General features: G+C 60.1%; 2 protein-coding genes across 2 annotated transcripts; both read right to left on the bottom strand.

The window, feature by feature from the left end:
- Positions 1 to 6,293: 6,293 nt before the first annotated feature.
- On the bottom strand, positions 6,294 to 8,576 carry S100A16 (S100 calcium binding protein A16). Its single transcript, XM_077841711.1, has 2 exons — positions 8,406 to 8,576; positions 6,294 to 6,458 (listed from the first exon to the last, which is right to left on the bottom strand). Exons 1-2 carry the CDS (start codon positions 8,556 to 8,558, stop codon positions 6,294 to 6,296), a joined length of 318 nt encoding a protein of 105 aa, XP_077697837.1. The 5' UTR covers positions 8,559 to 8,576.
- Positions 8,577 to 22,639: 14,063 nt separating this feature from the next.
- On the bottom strand, positions 22,640 to 25,144 carry S100A14 (S100 calcium binding protein A14). The gene is made up of 3 exons (XM_077841744.1): positions 25,112 to 25,144; positions 23,246 to 23,392; positions 22,640 to 22,762 (listed from the first exon to the last, which is right to left on the bottom strand). Exons 1-3 carry the CDS (start codon positions 25,142 to 25,144, stop codon positions 22,640 to 22,642), a joined length of 303 nt encoding a protein of 100 aa, XP_077697870.1.
- Positions 25,145 to 26,419: the final 1,275 nt, after the last annotated feature.

Raw genomic sequence — 26,419 nt, 5'->3', positions numbered from 1 at the left:
CACACCAGGCTCTGAATTAGGGGCTCAGTCGGGGGCGCCGCACTGCGGGAGGCACCGTCCTTCAGATGAGCTTTACAGTGGACGTCCTGCCCCCTCCTGCTCATCCCCGGTCTTTGGCTCTGTTCCCAAGAGCTGGGTTCTGAACCCCGGTGTCCTGGCCACGTCCCAGCTCCGCTCAGTCCATTCTGCCCCTCAGCCCTGCCTGCAGCGTCGGCTGGACGCCAACCCCTGCGCTGAGCCCTGGCCTGGACTCTCGCGCGGTCTTGCTGTGGGCCTGTCAAACAGCTGCCCCTGCCCTGCCCTCCCCAGAGGTGGCTGCATTGCAGCAGTGAAGAGTAAAACTGATTAACGACATAGATGTGGCTGCCCCTTTGCAAAGCCCTTTGTGTTCTCGCTGGGCCTGGGGGGCTGCAGAATCAGCTGACCGGTGCCCCCCATCTGCGGCAGGGCTCACACGTCACCCCTTGCCTCAGCACCTCGCTCGCACCGAAAGTCTCTGTGTCACTCAGCCGGTGCTTTTCCCAGCTCTGGTTTCACACGCAGACAATTTGGGCCGGATCCTCCAGCCGCTGAAGTCAGGGGGAGCTGGGACGCTGCCGTCACTGGCAGCAGGGTGGGGCCCGTTCCCCCAGGGGAATGTAAGAAAAGAAAATGGGGGTGTCCCACCCACACCCCTGGGGCTCTGGCCCCTGATACACCCCCCCAAACACACCCCAAGATCTTTGTCCTCCACACCCCTGGTGCTTTGACCCCACTACAGGCCCCCCACACACACACACATGCACCTGGGGTGCTGCCCACCAGCCGGGAGTTACCATTTGCATCGGGCTTTCGTGTCTTTTTTCTCTCAAAGACGCCCCGGAGTAGCCAGATGAGTCACCTGGCCCCACCCTGGGCACCTGCCTTCACTTGGCTCTGAGCCGCTCTGCAGTGTGTGGGAGGAGGCAAGCAGGAGGGAGGGTGTGTCTGTGTCTGGGGGGCAGCTTCCCAGGCACCGGACGGAGGGGGGCACAGGGGAGGTGCCCACCAGGCTCTGGTTACCCAGGGTGAAATTGGGGGTGTCGTACCAGTGCCGGGGGGGTGAGCCCACTGCGTGGGGTTCGCAACAAAGGAACTGTCAACCCCAGATGGGATTAAAGCAACAACGGAGCCTGCAAACATCCCCTGTGTTGCCCCTCAATCCTTCCCCACAGCCCCCCGCGATCCCAAGGGATTAAAGCTTTTCAGCCAGTTTTTCCACTGAGGCCTGAGGGGACAACTGCAGGGACACCCCGCTCTGCTCTCGGGGTGAGGTCCTGGCACCCCAGCTGGGGGCAGGTGGGCTATGTGGGACCAACCGAGATTTGAACTCAGCTTGCTGGAGTCCACCGCGCCGTACACCACGGGGACAGACAAACGCCCAGGAACAGCCAGCCCCCCCCAGTGCTAGGCGTTCGCCCACCTCCCACCCTGAGCATCCCTGGCCCCAGCCCAGCAGAGACGTTTAATGCCCAGTGCTTGGGGAGAAGGACGAGAAGCCGGATACGAGTCAGCAGTGTGCCCTCGCTGCCAAGAAGGCCAACGGCATATTGGGCTGTACCAGTAGGAGCGTTGCCAGCAGATCGAGGGACGTGATTATTCCCCTGTATTCGGCACCGGTGAGGCCTCACCTGGAGTGTTGTGTCCAGTTTTGGGCCCCCCACTAAGAAGGGATGTGGACAAATTGGAGAGAGTCCAGTGGAGGGGAAAGAAAATGATCAGGGGGCTGAGGCACGTGACTTCCGAGAAGAGGCTGCAGGAACTGGGGTTATTTAGTCTGCGGAAGAGAAGAGCGAGGGGGGATTTGACAGCAGCCTTCAGCTACCTGAAGGGGGCTCCAGAGAGGCTGGAGCTCGGCTGTTCTCAGTGGTGGCAGATGACAGAACAAGGAGTAATGGTCTCAAGTTGCAGAGGGGGAGGTCTAGGTTGGATATTAGGAAACGCTATTTCACTCAGAGGGTGGTGAAGCCCTGGAATGGGTCCCCTAGGGAGGTAGTGGAATCTCCATCCTTAGAGGTTTTTAAGGCCCAGCTTGGCAGAACCCTGGCTGGGATGATTTATTTGGGGTTGGTCCTGCTTTGAGCAGGGGGTTGGACTAGATGCCTCCTGAGGTCCCTTCCAACCCTGATATTCTGTGATTCTAAGGACCCGCGGCTGCCTATGTCCTGGGGGACGCACTGCAGCCCGGCTGGTGCTGCCCGTTCCCAGGGACCCATGCGTGGCAGCTGGCATCAGGGCAGCATCTCCTCCCTGTGCAGCAGATTCCTCTGTGTTGTTTGCTCCTAAAACACACTGGGAAACTCCTAAAACACACTGGACCCCCCCTGAGACATCGCACCCCCCAGAGTCATGGGGAATGCTGCCTGTCAGCCACTGGGCCCAAAGCAGTGAGCCTCCGGGCCTCTGCTCCCACTGCAGCCAAGCAGTGGCTTGTTTGTCAGTATCTCGTCCCCACACAACCTGAGGGGCTTAGCCCCAGCACCAGGGTCAGCAGGAATATCCTTGGGGCTGCTCCATACCGGGACAGGAGAGGCCATGGGGGCCCCAACCCTAATGCCAGCTCTGCCACTCATGTGCTCCCTCTGAGCCTCAGTTTCCCCATCTGGACAAAAGGGGGTGACAATACTGTGTGGACAGGGGGAGGTTGTGAAGATGAATTAGCAGAGAGAGGCAGACCCCGGGCCTGCTTTGCAACACTTCCCCCCACCCCCACAGGTCCAGACTGCCCCAGCTCGGCCTCTCCCTGTTAGCCAAAGCCCACGGGCCTGGGCGTCTCTCTGTTGACTCCAGTGGGCATCGGGGGCCCGGGTTTATTACAGGTGCTCGGAGCGGGGGGGTCAGTGCACAGGGCCTTGGGGGGCAGCTGCACCCGCTCTGAGCCCCTACGTGTGATGGGGACTGGCCTGCCGAGCTCACGCCTGCTGCTAGTGTTTGCTGACACTTAGTGGAGGCACTGGAGCATGGCAGGAGCTCCGTTTAATAGTGCATGGGGGGGGGAGGGTGAGCGAGACCCACTGCTGCCTTCTGCTGGATGGGATCACAACTGCCCATCCCTGTGTCATAGCCCCTATGTTGCAAACAACAGATGGAGATTCTCCATTAGCTCACGCGGCAGGGCCCTGGCTTTTAGAGCTGGGGTTGTGGGCTCGGTTCCCAGGGGTGCCCCATCGGCACCACGCAGCGACAGCCCAGCGGACTGCGGCGTCTCCGTGGCTTCGCGAGGCCCCCGAGGGCTGAGTCCTGCCGATAGAGAGGAGCCGGGGCCACGCCTGCAGAGCGCCCCCTGGAGGTGTAGAGCTACAGTACGGCTGGAATAGCTGAGTCCAGGCCAGGAGTCGGGTCACACCTCAGGCGCTGCAGGCTGGGGGGCAGAGGGGATCACAGGCCCTGCCTGCGCCCAGCCTCCCCCAGCTCCCAACTCAGCCCCATGGGCCAGGACAATAGAAAGCTCCAAGACCAGGCCCGTCTCTCCTGGCAGGAGATATTTAGGCCCTGGCTGTCCCTGACCTGGTTGTGACCCCCCCCCCCCACACACACACACATCTCTTGGGGTCCCCCTCTGTGCTGGAGACCCCACATCCTTCCCTGGGGGGACAGAGCACAAGCCCCCCTGAATCAGATGCTCCTGTTCAGATCCCTCCCCCAGGCGCCAGGTCCCGCCCATCCCAGCCCCCCTCTGCAGGTGGGAGCCAGGGGGCATGCTGCACCGTGGGGATCCAGCCCCCTCAGACTCTGCATTTCCACCTGTCCAGAAGGGAAATGACCCATCGCTCATCAGGTCCCCCATGAGACCGGAGCCTTTATCACCGTTAGTGAGGGGGGTGGGGAGGGGCTGGGAGCCAGGACTCCTGGGTTCCATTCCCAGTTCTGGGAGGGCAGTGGGGTGGAGTGGGTTAGAGCAGGGGAGCTATGAGCCAGGACTTGTGGGGTCTGTGTGGGGAGGGGGATGGACTAATAGCTAGAGGGAATGGGAGTCAGGATTGAAGGGTTCTGTGCCCAGCCCTGGGAAGGAGCTGGTGTCTAGCAGTTAGAGTGGAGGGCTGGGGAACCAGGACTCCTGGGTTCCATCCCCAGCTCTGCCCCGACTCACTGTGTGACACTCAGGAAATCGCGTCCCATATTGCCTCAGTGTCCCCCTCTGTACAATGGGGGTAACACACGATAATGACCAGGGCTACAGTGTGTGTGTGTGTGCACCGCTGCCTCCTGCTGCATGGGGCGAGAACTGCTTACCTGTGTGTCAGAGGGCAGGTGTGTACACTGGAGAAGGTTCAGTGACGTGCCAGGAGAACAATGAAAGGATCAGAAAACCGGCCCTACAGCGACGGACTCAAGGAGCTCAGTGTATTTCGCTGCACGCAGGGAAGGGCCAGGGTGACTTGCTCACAAGTACCCACAGAGGGAACAAATATTTGACCAAGGCCTCTTCAGTCCAGGAGAGGAAGGTCTAAGCCAACCCAGTGGCTGGAAGTGGAAGCGAGACGACTCCAGACTGGAAACAAGACGTACGGTTTTAGGAGGGAGGTGGTTACAATTTACCGACGTTTATGGTCAATTCTCCATCGCTGCCCGTGTTTCGATCGAGATGGGCTGGTTTTTAGCAGCTCTGCATTGGGAATTGGGGTCCGGCCGTTCTCGGGCCTGGCCTATGCGGCTGGTCAGACGAGCCAGTCCCAATGGCCCCGTGGGGCAGGCCATGGAGGCCCTTTTGGAGCAGGGGACTCTGGGGTCTCACCCTGCTACCAGCTGAGGGGGTTCTCCGGCACAGCATGGTCAGGGACACGGGCCCCGGGCTGACGGTGATATTCTCCGACCTCGCGGGCTCAGCTAATGAGCCCTGGCACGGCGCTATGAGCTCCTCGCCCGCCCGGGGGAAGGCAGACACAGACACCGATCCCACTCCAAACTTTATTGTTATGAATTTCACAGTCTGGCTCAAGCGCCAGCCCCTGGAGGGCGCTAGGGAAGGTCAGGCGAGCCGCATGGGCCCCACAGAACTGTTGCAATGGTCAGCAAAGGGGAAGGACAGATTTCTTACCAGCTCGGACGGGTTGCTTTCTAACCAGCATGGGGGTTGGAATCCCGAGCCAGACAGAGGTTTGAGAACGGGAACCATTCAAGTCGTAGATGGGGGACAATGCCCTGGAACCCCCACCTGGGGGGCAGCCCAGGGGGGGCTGCAGGAAAGGCACTGAGGGCAGAGTTTGGCACAATGGATCCAAGAAGGCGAGTCACCAAGGGGCTGCATCCCTCCCTCGCCCCGGTATGGGCCTAGACCCCCAGCCAGTCCCGCGGGACTTCTACACAGAGTGACACGGCAGGAGACAAGCATGGCTGGGAACTTGGATTGTCCCACTTGGGGCCTTGGCGGGGGGCTGGGGGGGGGAATTTTACCCCTCCCTGCCAGCACAGATCTCTCCAGCCTGGAGCCAGGCAAGGCTCAGCACTCAGCTGCAGATCAGGAAGGGTTAAAACCAGCACAGCCTCCGAAGAGGAGAACAAAAGGGCCCCATCCCAGCCCTGCAGGACCCCGGTACACCAGCACCCTGAATCCTGCAGGTGGCTGTGCCCTCCCCCCGAGGGGCTAGCCCAGCCCCAGAGCCACCCCAGGGCGTTTGGCGGGAGGGCGGCAAAGGTCAATACAGCATCAGCCAGCTACAGGGGGAGCCTGGGAAAAGCAGCGACCAGGCTGTAACTGACTGGCATGTGCGTGTCTGCATGTCTGCGTGTGTCCCTGCTGCCCCACTCCTTTCTGGGACAATGCGAATCTGCTTTCTTGGCACGTCAGACCCACTGCAGCGTGTGTCACATAAGCCCTGTACTGCAGAGAGCCACAGGTGATTCTCCTCCATTAACTACGGCTCTGTGACTGCCAGCAGCATGGGCCCTGGCTCAGGGGTGAGGGTCCAGGAGGCCACGGATCTGCCACGTGACGCAGCAGGTGGCTTGCTAACAAGGCCAGGAGGATGATATCTCTGCTGCCCTGTGGGCCAGCCCAGCATTGGGGGGGAGGGAAGAACGAGCCCCTCGAAGGCAGCTGCCCTCAGTGCTGGCTATTTCCCAGGGCATCGGTGTTAGCCAGGGCAGCGCTGGCTAAGGGGGGTTGCTGATGGAGTGGGGGCTGAGCCCCAGCTGGCAGGAGATCCGCTCTCCCCGGGAGGAGCCGGCCTCAGAGGCGCCGTGGGGGGCAGGGGATCACTCATGGCCTCGGGAGAAGCAGCAAAGGAGGAGATCCGAGCTGGGATCTGGGGGGCTGCCGGCGCCCTCAGGCCGTGCTACTTGGTGAACTTGGTGCCGTGTTCCTGCTGGCGGATGAGGCAGGCGATGGGGCCAGCGATGCCGCCGATCAGGGTCCAGTACTCCTCGAAGCTGATCAGCCCATCCTTGTTCTCGTCCAGGTCACAGATAAGCTTGTCGGCCGCGCGCTTGTTCCCGGTGTCCTGGGAAGAGAGCGCAGAGCCGTTTGAATGCCAGGAGGGGCTGGGGAGCCCGGGGGGCGGCACTCTCCAGCCTGGCACCTAGGTCAGCCGCTGCCGGGGCACCCCCTCCCGAGGGGCAGGGAGCTCAGCACTGGAGCTGGGGGTGGGGGTCACCGAGGTCCCTCCTCAGGCTGCCAGCAAGGAGGCTGGTTGGGGACAGCGTGAGGTAGTGTTGGGCTCACACTCGCACACTAGGGTTCCCCATGACGGGACCGGGCGCTGCCCGTGGGCTCACACTCGCACACTAGGGTTCCCCGTGACGGGACCGGGCGCTGCCCGTGGGCTCACACTCGCACACTAGGGTTCCCCATGACGGGACCGGGCACTGCCCGTGGGCTCACACTCACACACTAGGGTTCCCCGTGACGGGACCGGGCGCTGCCCGTGGGCTCACACTCGCACACTAGGGTTCCCCGTGACGGGACCGGGCGCTGCCCGTGGGCTCACACTCGCACACTAGGGTTCCCCGTGACGGGACCGGGCGCTGCCCGTGGGCTCACACTCACACACTAGGGTTCCCCGTGACGGGACCGGGCGCTGCCCGTGGGCTCACACTCGCACACTAGGGTTCCCCGTGACGGGACCGGGCGCTGCCCGTGGGCTCACACTCGCACACTAGGGTTCCCCGTGACGGGACCGGGCGCTGCCCGTGGGCTCACACTCGCACACTAGGGTTCCCCGTGACGGGACCGGGCGCTGCCCGTGGGCTCACACTCGCACACTAGGGTTCCCCGTGACGGGACCGGGCGCTGCCCGTGGGCTCACACTCGCACACTAGGGTTCCCCGTGACGGGACCGGGCGCTGCCCGTGGGCTCACACTCGCACACTAGGGTTCCCCGTGACGGGACCGGGCGCTGCCCGTGGGCTCACACTCGCACACTAGGGTTCCCCGTGACGGGACCGGGCGCTGCCCGTGGGCTCACACTCGCACACTAGGGTTCCCCGTGACGGGACCGGGCGCTGCCCGTGGGCTCACACTCGCACACTAGGGTTCCCCGTGACGGGACCGGGCGCTGCCCGTGGGCTCACACTCACACACTAGGGTTCCCCGTGACGGGACCGGGCGCTGCCCGTGGGCTCACACTCGCACACTAGGGTTCCCCGTGACGGGACCGGGCGCTGCCCGTGGGCTCACACTCGCACACTAGGGTTCCCCATGGCAGGGACTCATGCTGCCCGTGGGCTCACACTCACACACTAGGGTTCCCCGTGACGGGACCGGGCGCTGCCCGTGGGCTCACACTCGCACACTAGGGTTCCCCGTGACGGGACTGGGCGCTGCCCGTGGGCTCACACTCGCACACTAGGGTTCCCCGTGACGGGACCGGGCGCTGCCCTTGGGCTCACACTCGCACACTAGGGTTCCCCATGACGGGACCGGGCGCTGCCCGTGGGCTCACACTCGCACACTAGGGTTCCCCGTGACGGGACTGGGCGCTGCCCGTGGGCTCACACTCACACACTAGGGTTCCCCATGACGGGACCGGGCGCTGCCCATGGGCTCACACTCGCACACTAGGGTTTCCTGTGACGGGACCGGGCGCTGCCCGTGGGCTCACACTCGCACACTAGGGTTCCCCGTGGCAGGGCCTCGTGCTGCCCATGGGCTCACACTCACACACTAGGGTTCCCCGTGGCAGGGCCTCATGCTGCCCATGGGCTCACACTCACACACTAGGGTTCTCCGTGGCAGGGCCTCATGCTGCACATGGGCTCACACTCACACACTAGGGTTCCCCGTGGCAGGGCCTCGTGCTGCCCTTGGGCTCACACTCACACACTAGAGTTCCCCGTGGCAGAGCCTCGTGCTGCCCGTGGGCTCACACTCACACACTAGGGTTCCCCATGGCAGGGCCTCATGCTGCCCGTGGGCTCACACTCACACACTAGTGTCCCCCTGGTCTCACCGTCAGCATGTGGTTGAGCTCCCGGCTCAGCATCTTGCGGAAATCCTTCTTGCTGATGCGCCGGGGTTTCTTGCAGCACCCGCTGGCGTATTTGTCAAAGTTCTTCACCAGCACCTGGAGGGCCCATTCCAGCTCCGACGAGTTGCCCGACATCTCTGTCTCCTTAGTCCCTGCAACGGTAACGGAGCCGTTGCCTGAGCAGGGCAGAGGGGGGCTCATTGTCCCAGCACCGGTGCAGCCGGGCATTAGCACCAGTCCGCGCTGCCTGGTGGGCATCGGTCACCTGCTGGGAAAGGCCGAGTGCTGCAGACTCTGGCAGTGACCCCAGTTCTATGGGGCAATGGACGCAGGGTGTCCCCAGGGTGTCCAGGGTGTCCAGGGTGTCCCCGTGAGAGTTCACCTGATCTGGGCTGTCTCTGATCTTGGTTCACCCTGGCCCATCCCTGGTCAATATCCCTCTGTATACGGCCCATAGTATAACCTGCCTGCACCTCTCAGTGCTGCAGGGCTCGTTATTCTATGGGCCGTATACAGGATGTGTGCCCAGAAGCTGGGCAGCAGGGCGCTGTGCCAAGCACGCCTGGCAGGACAAGCCCAGCGTGTGACCCGGTCATTACAGGTGGAAAACGGACTCGGGGATTTCAAAAGGGGGTGCAGGGATGGACTGTACAGATGTTAGTGGGGAGGCTGCTGGAGGCGCTGGTGGGGAGCGATCAGGGGACATGGGAGACGCTCGGAGGAGGCAGGGGGTGGGAGGCGCTGAGCCAGGTGGAGGTTTGAAGGGGAGAATGGGGCAGGGAGAGGGAAGCAGAGAAGCCGGGTCCAAGCAGCAGGAGAAAGTGCAGGCCCCCACGGTCATGCTGCTGCTCCCAGTGAAACCCCGGTAAATCCGGCATCGCCGATGTCAGGACAGCTGCGTGGCCTTGGAGCAGAGCCTCTCTCGGGTCACTGCCTTTGTCTCCCTCTGCGCCACCCGGCAGATGCAGCCAAATGCTCAAATGGGAGCAACAAGAGGGGGTCCTTTCACCCCCGTACCGTCCCCTTGCCTTATGTCCATCCAGCCCCATGCCGGAGGCTAGTGTGCGAGCCCCTCCCCAAACCAGGGGGCAGCACGAGCAGAGGGGGCTTGTCCCCTTTCCTAGTGAGTCTGTTTCTCCTTAAGGGAGAGATCCCAGCCTGACAGGCCCCCCACCCCAGCTGCTGCCCTCTCCCTGGGAGCGGGTGGGGAGCGCCGTCTGGCTCCTGTGCGTTGATCTCTTCACCCTGGAGCAGCCCAGGGCTCAGCCAAAGGGGAAAGGGACAAGATGGGGCACATCCGGGAGTCAGGCCTGGAGGATCATTTCCATGGTGCGGAGCACAAAGAAACACCCAGGGAGAAACGGAGTTGGGGGCGGCTCCAGCCTGGGAACTTGGCAACAAGGCTAGGCTGACAACAGGGCCCCACGCGAGCCGCTGGGGACAGAGCCAGCAGCCCAGGGTGAAATCACTGCTGCCAACACTTGCAAGTTTATCGCGGTTCCTTGGTCCTGCCTCGGGGTGGGGGGCCGGACTAGTGGCCTCGCCAGGAGTCTATAATCAGTGACAATTCCAGCCGTTTTTAGCTCTTGGGGCTGTACGGGAGAGTGGGACAGTGTGCCCCGGGGGTGCCCCAAAGGCTCCGACACTGGACAATGAAGAAAAAAAAACCCAAATGTTGCCGGGGGCGGGATTTTAATCTCAGCATTTTTAAGGCAATCCCATGGTTTTGGGATGTTTCCAGTTGGCAGGCCGGGGGAATTCTCCGGCCTGGGTTACACAGGCGCTCAGGCTGGATTTTGTTAGCCGTCCCTTTGGGGTTTAGCATTTGATGCCAGGATCTGTGACTGGGGTTCTCTGGCCGGGGTCGTGCAGGTCACACGGGATAATCAAATACTCTCCTCTGGCCTCACCCTTGTGCATGAATCTATGAACTCCTCTGTGCTACAGCACCTCCTCAGGCTGCGATGGGAACAACACCCTGACCCCTTTGGAGCGAACGTACAGCTCCCAACCCCTGCCGCTGTCTGGCTCCTCCCCTTTCCTGCCACTCCCGCCTCCTTTCCCCCGGGGTCCTGCCTGCTCCTAGCTACCGATGACAACAATAATTACCCGGCTGGCGTAACCTGCTGCCCAGCGCTCATCTGAAAGGAATGAGGCTGGTTCCCAGCAGATCAGAGAGGGCGGCGAAGGAGGAGGAGGGGAAGATGCAATGGGCTGTAATTACCCACCAGTCCTTGTCTTGCCACACCGCCCTGGGTGACATCCCACCGGAGATGCTTCATGCCAAAACCCTCCCGACTGGAACCCCCAGCCCAGCCCGGCCCAGCCCAGCGGCATGGCACAAGGCAGGGCAGGGGATGAGGCAACCCTGATTGCACGGGGGAAGAGGGAGCCGCCCGGGGAATGGCAGCCCTGGCATGGCCCCATTGCAGCCAGCGGAGCCGCCCCTGCGTGTGCAGGGCGAGGGGCAGAAGGCCACCGGAGACCCAGCTCCTCTCTAGACAGTGGCTCACCCAGGGGGAGCAGATCATGCAGGCAGGGGGAAGCTCGCCCTGCCCCTAGTGGGCTGTGCTGGTTTGTCCTGCTATGCGGGAAGTGCAGGGGGGCCTCTGTCCCCAGCGCCTTGGGCAGGACGCAGAGTCTAGTACGCGAGGGTCTTTACCTGCTGCTGCCAGGCGGCTCTCAGCTAGTCCTTTCGCCTGCAGCCGAGCCTGCAAAACCCCAGCCTCAGACTGGATCCCTCTGGGGGGAAAGACCAGTCCCCTCGGGAGAGAGCTCTGCTCTGCCCCGCTCCTCTGGAGCTCCCGGAGCCCGGGGCGCGCGGCACACTCAAGCCGACAGGCAGGGCTTGCAGCGTGGCGTCCGCATCCAGCACAGGATGTGCGGGAAGGGAAGTGCATCCCATTGTTTGCCTTTCCTCTTTCCTGCCTGCAGGCGGCCACTGCCAGGGGCCGGCCTGCTCCGGCCAAGCGAACCCCCGCTCACCGGGCAGCACCCTGCCCAGCCAAAGACGTGTGGCCATCCCATGCTGAGACCTGCCGATTGACCCCGCTGAGGATCTGCCCCTAGCGTCCCAGGGCCCACACCTCACCCCTGTCACCCCATTGGCTTCCGTGGGTTTGCTGGGTTCGGCGAGAGCAGGACCCGGCTCAGACGAATTGGGCACAGGAAGGCGGCTAGTCCATTGCCTCTTCCCTGCCGGCACACGGTCGCCCTCTCCTGGCAGTGCCTCCCCCCACTTCGCCCTGCTCTCGCTCCAAACGCCCCATGCGATGCACTCTGCTCCAGGAGGGAATCCGCCCTCGCCACGTGGACACGGCTCCAGATGAAGTGCTTGCATTTCCCTGTGCTCTGTTCCTAGGGTGCCTTTTCCCGGGCACACAAGTGCGAGCTCCAGCCTATTCCTGCCCGTTACGTCCCCTCAGAGCCCCCAGGGGAGCTCCCAGTGAGGCAGGAAGGGATGGGGCTGGAGCAGCGGAGCCAAAGTCTGTGATACAGGGGCCATGGTCCACCAACACCTGGCCACCCCCGATGGGTGACAGACAGGACGGGGTAGGAAGCTGTGACATCAGCCCCACGCCCAACAGGACAGGGCATGGGGACAGATGCCCAGGTCTGGGCTCAGGGTCGGCTTTATCTCTGGGGCAGGGCTTGGAGAGTCACAGGCCAGCAGAGCGCGTTACGACTCCCTCCAGCCTCAGAGGAAAGCCACCCACTGCTGCCAGCAGCTAATGGGCTTGATCCCCCAGCTCCGGTGGTAACGCCCTGGGCTTCGCAGGGAGAGGTTGGGGGTCAGTCCCTGCTGCCAGCCCACCCAGGAGCGTTGCTGCAGGAGCAGAGGAGATGTTGCTGCTTTAGAAAACATCTCAGTGAGAGCATCTCATGGAGACCACTAGCACACAGCCTATTCTGGGGTCCCTGCGCTTGCTCCCCAGGTGAGGTGCTCCACCCCAGAGCCTGCATCAGAGACACTCTCTGTTAGTGCTGGGCATTCTGCTGCATCTGCCAGAAGCTGGGAATGGACGACAGGGGATGAATCACTTGATGATTCCCTGTTCTGCTCATTCCCTCCGGGGCACCTGGCACTGGCCACTGTCGAAAGACAGAATACGGAGCTAGATGGACCATTGGTCTGACCCAGTATGGCCGTTCTTATGCTCTTATTCGCCTCCCGTTCGTTTCTTTCACTGCTGGCAGCTGTCCCTTGCTTGGGCTCAGATCTCCTCTTCTCTGTTTGCACCAAACATCTGGGACCAGATCCTGCACTGGTGTAAATCAGCATCCTTCTCCAGAAGTCAGAGACTTGTAGCACCCTGGCTGAAGTCAAGGGAAATATGCCGATTTACACCAGCAGTCCAACTGGCCCCTGATCTTTTATCTTCTGCTTGTCCTTCTCGAGTCCCTATCTCCTTGCTCTGTTTCCCCAGCTCTGGTCACTCCTTCGAAGTCTCCAGTTGTCCTCAGCCAAGGCGGGCCATGGCCCCCCAGCTGTCCTGAGCTGGCTTGGCAGCTTTCCATTCATCTTGTGCCCATCCAGCCCGGGGAGTCTCTTGCAGGAGGAACGTGATGAGGTTTGGGCCGACACTGTCTCCGTCACTCCAGATCTGAAGCTATGCGCCAGGATCCCATTCATAAAGGCTTGGCCTTCAGTGGCAAGAAGCGCCACTCGTTGGGCTCCTCCTGGCAATGGTTTGATGCGCCTGCATGGCGGGGCTGTTCCAGGTTAAGCCAGCTGGGCAGACGGGCTCTCTGCCAAACCACCAGGCCTGACCAGAGCCTTCTGGGACCCCTGAAGCAGCCAGCGCTCACTTGCTGGAAGCTGGACTTTGGGGTAATTCTCAAACACGGCACTGCCTTGTGGGATGGAGGGAGGGGGACTGAAGTGAGCTGCTCCAGCAGAATTTGGGGCTTGGTTTAGCTTCAAACCAGCCCTGTCCTTGGGCAGGAATCACCGAACCTGGAAGGTGGCCAGCTCTGTGCCGTGACGTACCATGTGCCGCACCCAACCGAGAGCACCAGCGTTGGCTGCCCTCTGGCATCCAGAGCAGGGGTGGGATTTAAGGCTGCATGGAGCCCTGATCCTGCAGAGCCCCCTTTCCCACCCCCCCCGGAAAAAGACTCGTCTCTGCAGCCCTCTCCTCCTCCCTTCCTGGGATGGAGTCTGCCTCCCCACCCCATCCTGCCCCCCATGGACTCTCCTCTCCCTCCCGCTCCTGCTTCTTGTGCTTTGGTCCAGCCCAGCAGGCATCAACTGGCAGATCTGCCATTGGCGGCTCGGTGTGTGACTCGTTGCCCTGACCGCAGGACCCGGCTCTAAACCAGCCTTCCTTGGTTGAGAGCAGCGAAGGCCAGGCACAGCAGACCCCGGACTGAGGGGCTGGACTTAGCAAAGGCTTTGTCCTCAAGCGCAGGATTCCCTACCCAGCTGCTTCTGCTGCAGATACCCATCCATCTAACTATTGCATTTCGAATGCTTCCTTCGCTGTGCTGCCGAGCCCCCAATTGCCTCCTTACACCAGTCTGAATTAGGCCCGCTATTAGCCAGTCTTACCCAGTAGACATTACAGCTGGGCAGAGAAGTCCAGCTGTCACATGGGTGTGGGTGTGGGGGAGCTGACGACTCTAGGCCCCTTGGCACAGTACAGGGGACCCGAGCCGGGTTTCTGAGCCCACCTACGGCTGTGCCCATGTGGGGTGGCGTGGGGGCACTGGCCAGTGGCAGGAGAGCTGTGTTAGCTGGCGGAGGGCGGGGGCAAGCAGCGAGGGTGAATGGACGCCGACAGGACGCGGAGAAGTTCATGCTTCTGTGTGAATTCTGCAGGTGGCGTCGGCGGGAACTAGATCAGATAAGCAAGCTGGGACCTGCCGTTCCCCAGGGGAAGGCGGCCGGTTTCCCAACACCCCTCGTCTCGCCCTCTTCTTTCCGTGCCCGCCTCCCTCTGGTGCCGCGTCTCTGTTCCTCCCGCTTTCTCTCGTTCACAGTCCGCTCTGCGAGCACACAGGACCCAGCCCAGTACACAGCAGCATCTGCTCATGCCAGGGCTGTGTTGGCACAAACCTCAGCCCCCAAATATCCCCAGTGTGGAAGGATGGGTCTGGATTTGGTCGCAGAGCTCCCTGCGTCCCACCCCACCCCCAGTCATACTGACTGACCCCAGAACCAAAGGGTCATGAGGCTGAGGGCACACAGAAGGGCTCACTGATGCTGGGGCATGGAGACTAGGAGGAACTGAGGTGCACCAACGCCTGAGGCCCCTGCAATGGAAGGGAAGTGATGGGGGAGAGAGACCCAGGTGATCCTGGGGGTCTCGATTGCTCATGGCACCCTTCCCCTGGCCCGCAGCGGGCTGAAAGGCGCTATGCCTCACCTCCCTCTCGCTACCTCTCACCCCACCTTCCCTTCCACGGGGGCAGTGTGGGGCTGGGAGCCAGGAGCTGCAGAGCCCCCCGGAGCCCCTCCTGGTTGTCACACGGATGGACTGTGCCCTTGGGGCGAGTCACTTAGTGCCTCCATGGCCTGGTGTGTAACTTGGGGAGAAGACAAGGAATTCCCCTGGCTTTCCGGGCTCTGGCCGGGCTCGTGAGCTAAGGACTGTGAAGCACTTTCGCGTTCTTACCCGCTATCACAGCCATGGGATTATTGTTCGTTTTCATGCAGACCCATTTCTGGCTTGTGATAATAATGATCAATAGTGAATAAGGAGAAGCTCTTGCTTCAAATTCAGCCTACCCAGAGGTCATCTCATTGTTGCCAGATCTGTTGATCTATCACCTTCCCAACATCTGTCTATCTGTCCTCAGACACACCCATCTCTCCATCCCACACCCAGCACCGTGGGGTCTCAGCCCTAGCTTCCATACACCCCTTCTCGCTTTCGGTCTCTCCCCTTTACTCCTTCCTTCTCTCTCTGCCCCATTCCTGTTCTCTGACGTCTCCTCTTCCCCGCTGCTCTAGAGCGGGGCCCACTCCTGGTTCCACGGGTGCGTCCACACAGCCCGCAGCAGCGTGCCAGCCCGGGCCGAGGGGTCGGGCTCGCGGCCCTCAGGCTAGCACTCCAGGACCAGCTGGGCACACCAGGCTCTGAACTTGTGGCTCAGGCTGGGGCTCCAAGGCACTGGTTCAACTCAGAGCACGAGCCCGAGTCCCGCTAGCCTGGGGCGGCCCAGCCAGGCCGTGTCGACGTCCCCGTCGAGCCCTGCGCTGGAACGTCCTGCTGCTGTCGACAGGACAGTTTGCTGCTGGGCCTTTAATCAGGAATCAGGGCAAGATCATTCCTTTTCCTGGCCCCGGCCCGCTTACCTGGCATGGCTGCAGTCTGCCCTGCCTCGCGCAGGGCCCGTCTGCCAAGAGCGGAGCTCGCTGTGGGTCTGGCTCTCCCCTTCCGCCTGCTCCTGGATTTGCCGAGCAGCCAGGCTGAAGAATGTGCCTCCCACGCCTGCTCTAGTCTGCGCACGTCTCGCGAGGCCTCGTCTTGGCTTTTAAAGAGACACAGCCCCACTTGGCAGCGGCTGACATTCCGGGGGCGTTCCTGCCTGGCTTTGGGGCTCCCGGAAACGGCTTCAGGAATTCAGCCGATTGCAAAACACAGGCCTGACCGTCTGAGCAAAGCAAGCTCCTTCCCACGGGTGATGCACAGTATCGCTCCCGTGAGGCCCGGAAAGCCTGGTCTAGACTCAGAGGTTCCACCAGCATAACTTTCCGTGTGTGAACGGGAGCTACCAAGTGCCAGACCCATTTCTCCCATCTGCAGTTCCCTGGCCCTAGATGGGCGGATGCAAGCCATGCAGCTGTGTCTGGGTGAGAGTTGCACTGAGCGGGTGGCAAGGCAGACATATCCCACAGGAGCAAACAGCCCCACAGGGCATCAGTGACCGCAGAAGAGAAGACAAGGTCAAACTGATGTTAAGTAAATGGCAAATTTCTGTTCACCTCAGTTCAGGAAGCAAGAGACATTTCCCTAGGACCGCCCATTGTCCTGCTGCTCTGGGCCCTGGCCATGACTGGTGCTTGGCACTCCAGAGGAAAACGAGGAAATCCCACAGTTAGAAAGGGTGGCTCAGATTCTGAACCCAGTAATGGAGGGGCGAATAAGGGTAACACCACTGACTTCAGCAGAGCTAGGACCAGATTCTCATCCCAGTTACACCAATGTAAACTTTAGGCAACACTATCCAACTCAGGGGCATCGCATGACAAATTCACCCATGTGAAACTGGAGCAATTCAATTCGCAACAGTGGAATCCCTCTGAATTTGCACTGGTGTCACTGAACTCACAATGGGGCCCTGTGGTTTGAGGACAGAACCAGCCCCAGTCAAAGCCCTGCTCCCCCAGAACCGGCTAAGCCAGACAAACCATAATTATGGGCTTTTTCAGTGTTGGCCATTCGGCAGTTTACAAATCAAAGACTTTGGGTGCATTGGAGTGCCTCTTGGCCGGCATCCGCACTCACAAGCTTGCCTATGTAATTAACTGCATTTAGCAAGTTGTGTCCCTTTTTTAGAAACGCATTGACGAGATGCTGAGGTTAGATGGATGAATTTCTTCTGAGATGCAAATTTGTGGGTACAAACTGGGCCACTTGGGTAAAAATACAGGGCTATTAACCTGGGGGAAAAAACAGGTTTTGTTTGTGCAACATCTTGCCAGATTTTTATGTGTAACATAAGTTTTAAAGGAACAAAAGCTAGTCATCCTCTGAATGTGCCATCCCATTCATGCAATACACCACAGAAGGGCGGAAATCCTGTCCTGATCCCTCCAGGCAAGCAGTTCACGCCTTGAATCGTGAGGTTTCGTTACTCCTCTGTCATTGGCAATGTCATAACTGCATCCAGCCCTTTGTTTTAAAAGCCAGCCCGGGGTGGGTGTGCTCAGAGTAGTTGCATATGCAATAAAATTCCCAGCCAGCTGGTTGTCCATTGAAAGAACTTTTCTCACTGCTGACCCAATCCACTCACACCAGCTGGAAGGGTCAAAACCAGCTTTGGATTCTCCTCAGTGGCCCTGACGTGAAGTGAAGTCAGAGAGACGCTGGGGGTCTGCCTGCCTGGAGCAGTTTGCAGAGCTGGGTTCTTGGGGTGCCCAAATCGAGCCACCAAGGGCCAGGTGTTTGAAGAGCTCGGGGCTAGATGTTCAAGTGCTCAGCACCTAATGTTCTCAGCCCTTGGGCCCTGGTGCATCTGGGCCGGGGACCCCAACCTGCACCCAACTATGAGCTGACCCCTAAGGGACAGGTTTTTCAGGCCTGTTAGGCTCCCCCACCACTCCAGCTGAAGTCAAGGGGAGCTGCAGATGCTCGGTACCCAGCTCTTAGGGTCAGGGGGGTCCATTAGGGGCTCAGATAGTGCCTGCCACCACAGGGTCCCGATCCCCAGTTGTCATCTCTTGGAAAAGCTACTGCAGTACAAACAGTAAGAAGAATTAAGAGGGCCCTTTCGATTAGTTGCCTCAGTGACCACAGCAGGTTACGGGCAATTTCCTGACAGCTCCTGGCGAGGCTGAAGGTGAAGCTAAGGGCAGGTGCTCATAGGGAAGTGGATTTGTTATCATTCTTTGTCTGACCATAGCTAGGGTTACCATACATCTGTATTTTCCCGAACATGTCCAGCTTTTTGGTTCTTAAATCACCATCTGGGAGGAATTTTTAAAAATCTAAAATCGTCAAGGATTTTGCCATTATTATTTTTCCCCAAAGAAGAGTTGATCATTCAAGAAAGCGAGTGAACGTTGATCATTCAAGAAAGAAAGTGAATGCTGATCACTCGAGAGAATGCCCGCTTTTCCCCCCTTGCTCCCAGCGCTTGCGCTGCAAAACAGCTGTTTCGTGCGGCTGGGAGGGAGGGGGGAGAAGGGGAAAAGCGGCGTGCTCAGGGGAGGAGGCAGGGCCGAGGCGGGGATTTGGGGAGGGGATCCAATGGGGCAGGGAGGGGGCGAAGTTGGGGTGGGGTCTTTGGGGAAGGGGTTGGAATGGGGGCAGGGAAGGAGTGGAGTTGGGGCGGGGCCGGTGTCGTGATCAAATACTCCGTCCCGTCCCCCCCCGGAGTATCCTCTTTTTTGAATGTTCAAATATTGTACCCCTAACCGTAGCACCCTGGGGGCCCTCGTCAGAGACCAGCACCCCGTTGTGCAAGGTGCTGTACAGAGGCCGATTCTGCATTTCTCAAGAGGACGGTGAGTGCAGAATAACAAATGTTCTCCCCATGTTGGGAGACGGGGGCGTAGAAAGGCACAAGAGCCGCACACCGGCACAAGCATACAGCCATTCCCATTAACGTTCAACACACTGAAGTGTCCAAATACGGAGGGCGCGGAAAGCCACAGCTGACTCACTGGGATTTATTGTTTGCCCCCTGACTGGGGCTGGCCCTCATTTTTCATCCCAGGGCCTCCAAAGACTTTCCAAATGTTCCTCACGGACGGCTCCTGGGGCAGGTGACTATTGCTGGAGCCGTTCCTGGAGAAATAACTTGTAAGTAAGTGGCTGAACCAGGAGTAGAATCCAGGAGCGCTGGCTGCTGGTCCCCTGCTCTACCCATTACACCACACTCCCCTCCCAGAGTTGGGAATAGAACCCAGGCATCCGGCCTCCCACTTCCCCCTCCTCCATCTCTAACCATCTGGCACTAATGTAAATGGCGGATTCTCTGTAGCTTGAAGCCTGTCAATCATTACTGAGGACTTCAGTAACTGAGCCAGAGGTTCTGGGTCTGTTACAGGAGTGGGTGCGTGAGATTCTGTGGCCTGCACCATGCAGGAAGTCAAACCAGATGTTCATGATTGTCCCTTCTGACCCTTCAAGTCTATGAGACACATTCCCTGTCTATAAAAGAAAAGGAGGACTTGTGGCACCTTAGAGACTAACAAATTTATTTGAGCATGAGCTTTCGTGAGCTACAGCTCACTTCATCCGATGAAAGCTTATGCTCAAATAAACGTTAGTCTCTAAGGTGCCACAAGTCCTCCTGTTCTTTCTGCGGATACAGACTAACACGGCTGCTCCTCTGAAACATTCCCTGTCTATGTAATTAAAGATACCCCACACCCTTCCATTTTAAGTTCCATTGATTTATTGTCATGGTAGCAACAATAAATATTCATTCTCATTGTGAAATGTGCCCCGCAGCGAGAGAACAGTCACACACAGCCTGTTCCAGGTGAACTGGGTCACTACACCCATTGACATGCTGCAGGAGCACCCGACACAGGTGTGACCTGCCAACCTTTCCCCAACCCCCTTGGGCTCTCCCATGTGCTCCAGGCGGGGCCTAGAGGGAGTTTCCTCTCCACTGGGATGGCTTTCTATTGGATTGGCATTGGCAAATAATGTGAATACAGTGACTCAACCCCACCTCCTGCAAACTTGGCTCCCCCCTCAGGTGTCCAGCCCCCGAAGTCTGATCTGCGAAAACACCCATCAGTCAATCGTGCAATTGCAGGGTTCACATGGGACCACAAGGGAAGGGTCAGCTCAGTGGGAGAAGGAGGGTGCCTCGGCGGGATCTCAAACCAGACAGCCACGGGGATGAGGATGTTCCCCACACGGACGCAGTTGGAGTGGCTCTGCTCTTCCACAACCTAATTTTGCAGCCAGGGGCCCCATCCGGCTCCCCACAAACACCAGTGAGGGGGTGGGAGCAGTGGCTGGCCAAGGACGATTCAGCCTCTCACCCTCCCCAGCCAGGACCCAGTTGACCCAATGTGGGCTTGGCGCAGGTTGTTTATTCTGGTCAGTGCTTTGCCCCCCGGTTGCCACAGGAGAGCTGGGCACAGCTCCGAGGTCTCAGGTGGCAGACACCGGGCACCTTGCTGGGTCTGGGCCCCGTGTGGGGAGGGTCGGGCCCGGCCCCTGAATTCCACCCAGGGCATGAATGACCCTGAGACACGGCAGGAACCGGCACCTCTGCTGGGCTCCATGCTGAGAACACCCAGAGCACCGGGCATTACACGGCTCCCCCCTCCGATGGCCACAACCCGGGACTGGGCATCACTGGAAACTCGGCTCCCGGCTCCACCTCGGAATGCAGCCCCCAGGGCCCGAACCTTACTCGCCTGCAGCTTGGAACTCGGGTCCCTGGACATGGTTTGGAAGATGGGCCCCAGGCTCGCCCGTCCCATCTCCAGCCCCAGACCCTGCCCCTGTCCTAGGGCAGACCCAGACCCCCTCATCCCAGCTCAGGCCCAGACCCCGCGCCCATCCTAGCTCAGATCCAGACCCCCCCATCCCAGCTCAAGCCCAGACCACCACCCACAGCTCAGGCCCAGACCCTCCCCCCCACATCGTAGCTCAGGCCCCATGCTCTCCCTCCCAGCTCAGGCCCCGACCCCTGGCTCCCAGCTCAGGCCCCAGGATGCCCTCCCATGGAGCCAGCGAGCCGACCTACAGCCTGGGTTTTGTTCCCTGGCTGAGGCTGGGGTTACCCTGCCGGGTCCCTCCCCGGGCTCTTCCCCCCGCGCCGGGGATCCTGCTGCGGGCTGGGCTCTGTGCTTCCCGCTCGCCGACACAGACCAGAGAACGGGGCCGCGGAGATTTTTTTTCCAGTTGTTTCTTTTATTGATTTATACAAAAACCTTAGCAAGCGACACAAGCGGCTGCCGGACCGGCTGGGGGTGGCAGGAGGGGGAGGTGTTTTCTCCCCAGTCCCAGGGGTAACAGTCCCAGCTCAGGGAGGAACGCTTAATACCAATAATACTGTGCCCCGTGTCTGGAGCCTGATGGTCCCCTCCCCCCGATGGGCTACAAACCAAGGTGCAGAGGAGGGAAGGGACTGGCAAGGCCAATGGCAGAATCAGGAGCAGCACCCAGACGTCCTGGCTTACCGCAGGGTCCCCCGCTCTAACCACTAGCCTGAACTGCTAGAGCTGGACTAGAACCCAGGAGTCCTGACTCGCAGCCACCCCTGTGATCACCACTGGCCTCTGCTTCCTTCCAGTGGAAAGTTCAACCCCCACCCCCAGGATGCTCCTCGGTGGGGTCTGGGGTCAGAGTTGGTGTCAAGCGTGTCAGGGGTCCATGGAGAGCAGGGACGCTGGGGTGCGCAGTGCCCCTCCCACGCCGCAGAGCCGTCACGTGCTGGGGCTCTGTTACAATTCTGAGTGTCCAGTTGTCAGGGTGGGGGGCGCTTGGGGGTGTTGCATGCTCGTCGTGCTGCAGAGGGGGGTGGGTCATGCTGCGGGGGGGTCTCCCACCCCCACCCCTCAACCCTGGGACCATAGTGTCAATCTAAAGAGCCGGGGTAGCCCCCTCAACATGGAGCCAGCTGAACCGGTAGCTGAGCCCCACACCCCATAGACAAATCAAAGATCCCAGACACACAACAGCCTCATGTCACACCCCGAGCTGCCCTCCACCCCTCCCTGCCTCCCACCCACCTAGAGCCCTGGTCCCACACCTAACCCCAGCTCCTGGCTCCCTCCCCTCTCTTTCCAGCCCCCTCTCCCCGTAGGCTTGAGTAATAGTTTCCACCCGATGCAGTGAGCTGCCCCAGGGTTGGCAGGGCCAGGTGGCTGTCAGCCGCTTCCCAAACGCCCCTCCCTGGAGATTGGCAGCGACCTGTAGGAATGGAGGGGCCAGTGCCCAGCTCTGAACTGCTCGGGGCAGTGATCCAAGGAGAGATCCTGGAAGAGGAGGAGGGGAAGGTTCCAGGGCTGGGCAGATGGAACCACAGACTCTAAAGGTTCTGGAGTAAAGTAGCTAAACCCCTGCACTTTAAGGTACCAGAGCTGGGGGGGAAACCCCCCCCCCAAGAATGTCAAGGTTCTAGAGCAAAAGAGCTAGAAAATGGCACATTTTAAGATTCCAAAACTGGCAAGGTTCAAATCTAGGGCTTAAAATTCCTCCACTAAAGGGATCAATGTCCGTGAATTTAAATTGCCAGCGCTGGAGGACAACACCCCCCCACCCCCCCACCCCCCCAGCATTTGTAGGTTCCATCGTAAGGGTGAATGAAAAGCTTCTAGAGCAGGTGAGCAGAGGGGAGGGAGGTTTCTAGAGCAGGCAAGAGGGGCCCCAGACTGAAAAGGTTCCAGACTCAGAGGAAGGGAGAGAGAGCCCAGAATGAAGAGGTTCCCGAGCTGGGGGAAGGAGAGAGGAAACGTGCCGCAGAAGGATTAACACTGCATTTTCAACACAACACATCATGGCTGACAGTCTTGCTCGCTCGCTCTCCATGCAGATGGTCTGAGGCCTCACGGTCCGTGTCTCCCCTCAGGCCTGTTACTTCTTCACTCGGCAGCCTTTGGCTGCCTCCCCGATGATGGCCCAGTACTCGCCGAACTCCAGCTTAGCCTCATCAGGGTCCCCAAGGCACTCGATCTTCTCATCCAGCGAGCAGACATGCTGTGAAGGAGAGTGGGGCGAGCCATCAGAAAGCAGCAGAGACCCTGGGTGTGGGGAGCAGGGAGCCACCCACCCAGATGGGAAGGGGAATGGGAAGAGGGGGTGCAGTGAGGGAGGATGTTGTTGGGGTGGGTCTGCTGGAAGAGATGGGGGCCCAATATGGTAGAGGTAGTGAGAACGCAGCAGGATGGGGCTGTTGCTCAGATTGTGGGGTTCAGTGGGGAGAGAATGTTGCATTGGGATCTTGGGGGGCAGTGGGGTCAGGGTTCGTAACACCACCTCAACTTAGTGGGCAGCCATGTCCCCCACCCTGCTGCATCACCCCACTCCACCACGCATGGTCCCCCCTCCCTGCGGGATTTCGCCCCTGGCGCTCTCCACCGTGGCTCTGCTCCAAACCCTGGACATCAGTGGCCTGTCCCAGGACCGAGAACCTTGCAGCCCTGCTGCGGGGTGGGGGGCAGTGCTGAGGGCTCCCCTTACCTGCGATAGCTGAGGCAGCTGCTGCACCACCAGCTCCCTGAGCTCGTTGGGGGTCAGGCACTCCTTCCGCCCCTTCACCGCGTAGCGGTGGAAGTTGTTGATCACGATCTCGATCGCCCTCTCCACGTCGGTTAGCTCCTGGCTGTCCTAGACCCCACAGGCAGGAGGGGGAGACGTTTAGCGGGGGAGGAAGCAAGGAGGCCCAGCTGTGACGCAAGGAGCAGCTCGAGACCAAGGGAGAACACCCCAGCCCCACTCGCTGAGATCCCGGGGAAGATCAAAGGCTGCCCAGATCCCACATCAACCTGGCTGAGCGATCTGGGGCTGGCTCTGCCTCTTCCCGGGAACCGCAGTGGATCAGCTCAGTGCTCCGTCTAGGCTGGCATCTCCCCACCCTGCCGCACCACAACCAATGATCCATCTTCTCTGACACCCCTCCTCCATGTCTCACCAGAACCATGGCCCCCCTGGTCAATGGAGCTAGTTGACACCAGCTGAGAATGGTCCTACCTCCTGCCAGACCCAAATGAGAAACGCTGTCCACCTCGTCCAGCCTGTTGTCCCCAGCAGTGACGAGTGCTCGATGCTTCGCCTAGCTGCTTCAGGACTCTGCCAGGAGGGAAAATTCCCACCTGCCCACCAGCTGCTGATCAGCTTTGCCCTGAAGATCGAGAGCTCCTATCCTAGCTCCTGCCTAAGCAGACGTGGTTCCATTGGTCTGCTGCCAAGAGCTGCACCCAGAACTGAGACTGGATCCTTCTGGCTCGCTGTACAAGTAGCAGATGGATCAGTCCCCATAGGGATGTTGGTGCTCATCTGAAATGGGTTTTAGCTTCACCCATGAGTAGGGCACCTAGTATCTACCAAACAGAGCACAGCACAGTCGTCCTCTCTTCCCCCCAGGAGGCTGAAATGGGGGGAGGGGAGCAGTTAAAGATGACCAGATTTACATCCCTCGGAAGGTTTATCCAGAATTTCTTCTGCCGCTCTCACGAATTCCCCAAAGCTGCATGTCAAGGGAAGAGCTGCCGCAGTTTGCTCCAGCATGGAGGTTCTCCCCTTTACGCACAGCTAAGCCCGTATCTACCAACTAAGGGGTTAGCTATTAAAAATGACAGACCTTCAGAACAGCTTTGAGCAGGTCTCCTACAGGGACCTGATCCTTCCTAACAGGAGCTCAGATCAGGGGAGTGGCCAAATCCTCAGCTGGTGTAAATCAGCATGGCTCCTGACCTCAGCACTGATCCCAGGGCTCTGGGAATAACCCTCCCATTGGAGCGCAGAGCAAAGCAGGAGACTTTCAAGGTTGTTTCCTTCGTTCCTTGGTTAGTTTAACAGTTGCTGAAACAACTTTTAAACCAACCCAGAACAATGTGACCTTTAGCTTTGCAAGAGCTGGGAAATGCCCCCTGATTTGCCGTGCTTTCAACTGGCCCACGGCAGCCTGGGAGCCCTGCTCTGCGTGGGACTCACGAGAAAACAGCGTCTCAGATTTAAACAGGTATCTAGATGCTGAAGATACTTGAGACCAGACCCTCAGAACAGCTGATCCAGAGCCCACTGGAGTCCGGGGGCTCTCTCCACTGGTTTCAATGGACTTTGGATCAGGCCCCTAGAGAGTTCCTTTTTTCATCCTGACGTCACAGGAGCTAGAGATGGGAAAGACCCCAGAAGTCCCATCTCCCTGAGCCAGGGCAGGACTGTTCCCAGTGCACTGCCGGTCCCAAGTGCAGGTGAGGATCCGGGTCCCTTCAGATACATCCTCCAGAAAAGCGCCCTGCACAGCCAGAGGGATCCCACAAATTCTCCCCATGGGACGCGGGATGGCGCAGGGCGCGCTAAGGAGCTAATGGCTCTTTCATTGACCTTGCGCTTCTTGTGACAGTGACACTGGCCCATGCTGCCTCTCTCCGGCACTCCGGTTCCTTGGCTCGCTCTCCTGCTTGGCTTTCCCGTAAGATGCTGCTGGGAGCGGTGCAGGGGGTGGACCCGGGCTCCTCCTATGATCCAAGCTGAGTCAAGGCGTTGGGTGAACTCCCAAGAGCTGGCTTCACATCAGGTGCTGGGGCTTTGCTGGTGTGGGAGAGAGAAGGGGGGAAAGTCCCCAGTTAGTTCGCAGCTCACCCCTGATCTTCCCTCCGACGCTGGAGTTTTAGATCTCAGGGCAGCAAGGAACAGCACTCTGGGATCGCAGGGAGCTGCTGAAACATGTCCCGTGCCTCTCCCCTCGCAATGTGTTGGGGCAGAGCCAGAGGGGAGCATGTGGGGGAGGCGGGGGGGGGATACCCAGCAGGTGCGATCCCCCAGCCAGAGTCAGGAAGGGGCTGGGAAAGGAAGAGGCCACTTACCTGCTCCAAAGGCTCTTCTGGGACAGGACGGGGCGGGCCGGTCCCCCGCCGGGTTTTATACCGCCGAGAGGTGTGAGTGGGAGACACCTCACCAAGGTATCCGCAAGTTACGGCTGTGGTGCAAGGTGTCTCATTTCATAGCCTGGCACGGGGCCAGCGTGGGGCCGGGGCCCCTCCCACTCCACGGCCAGGTTTGCCATTCCCAGCCCAAGTCACCACCCAGCACAAACAGTACGAGGGACACGGGACGCGCCAGCTTGTGGGGGCAGCTCACCTGCCCCCACGCCCCCGCCGCAGAGACACAAAGGGGAACCTGGGAGCTGGGCCCTGGCCGGCTTCGAGCCCAGCGCCCCGGCCGTGAGCTAGCCTACGCTGGCAGAAGGCGTGTTCCTGGCGTGCAGCCGGAGGCCCTGGAGCCGGGATTTCGTCAGTTTTCCCTAGCGAGGTGGGTGGGGCTGGCTCAGGATGTGAATGGGGGACCGCTGGGGCCAGGCCAGGAATGGCCAGCAGGGCTGGGCGATGCTGACCCTGAGGCCCCAGCCCAGGGCTAGGAGGTGCACTGCTCTCAGAGGCAATGCCTTCCATGGGAAACCTAAAACTCAGAGCCACTTGTGCTCACTGAATAGCCCCTGCCGCCTGGGTGTTAGCCCCCGCGGCCTGGCCAAATACCAGTGTAAGTGACTGCAGCCAAGCTAAAACTCCCACATACTTTCCCGGGGCTAAGGAGTCTTCCTGTCCTGTCCTAAACTGCTCTGGCATGGTGTGTTCTGAGGGGCTGGTAACCAGCTGCTGCCTCCACCCCAGAGACAGCTGCATCTTAGCAGAG

The sequence above is a fragment of the Eretmochelys imbricata genome, chromosome 24 (genome assembly GCF_965152235.1).
Source record: "Eretmochelys imbricata isolate rEreImb1 chromosome 24, rEreImb1.hap1, whole genome shotgun sequence".
NCBI lineage: Eukaryota > Metazoa > Chordata > Testudines > Cheloniidae > Eretmochelys > Eretmochelys imbricata.
This window is presented reverse-complemented; position numbering and strand designations above follow the sequence as displayed.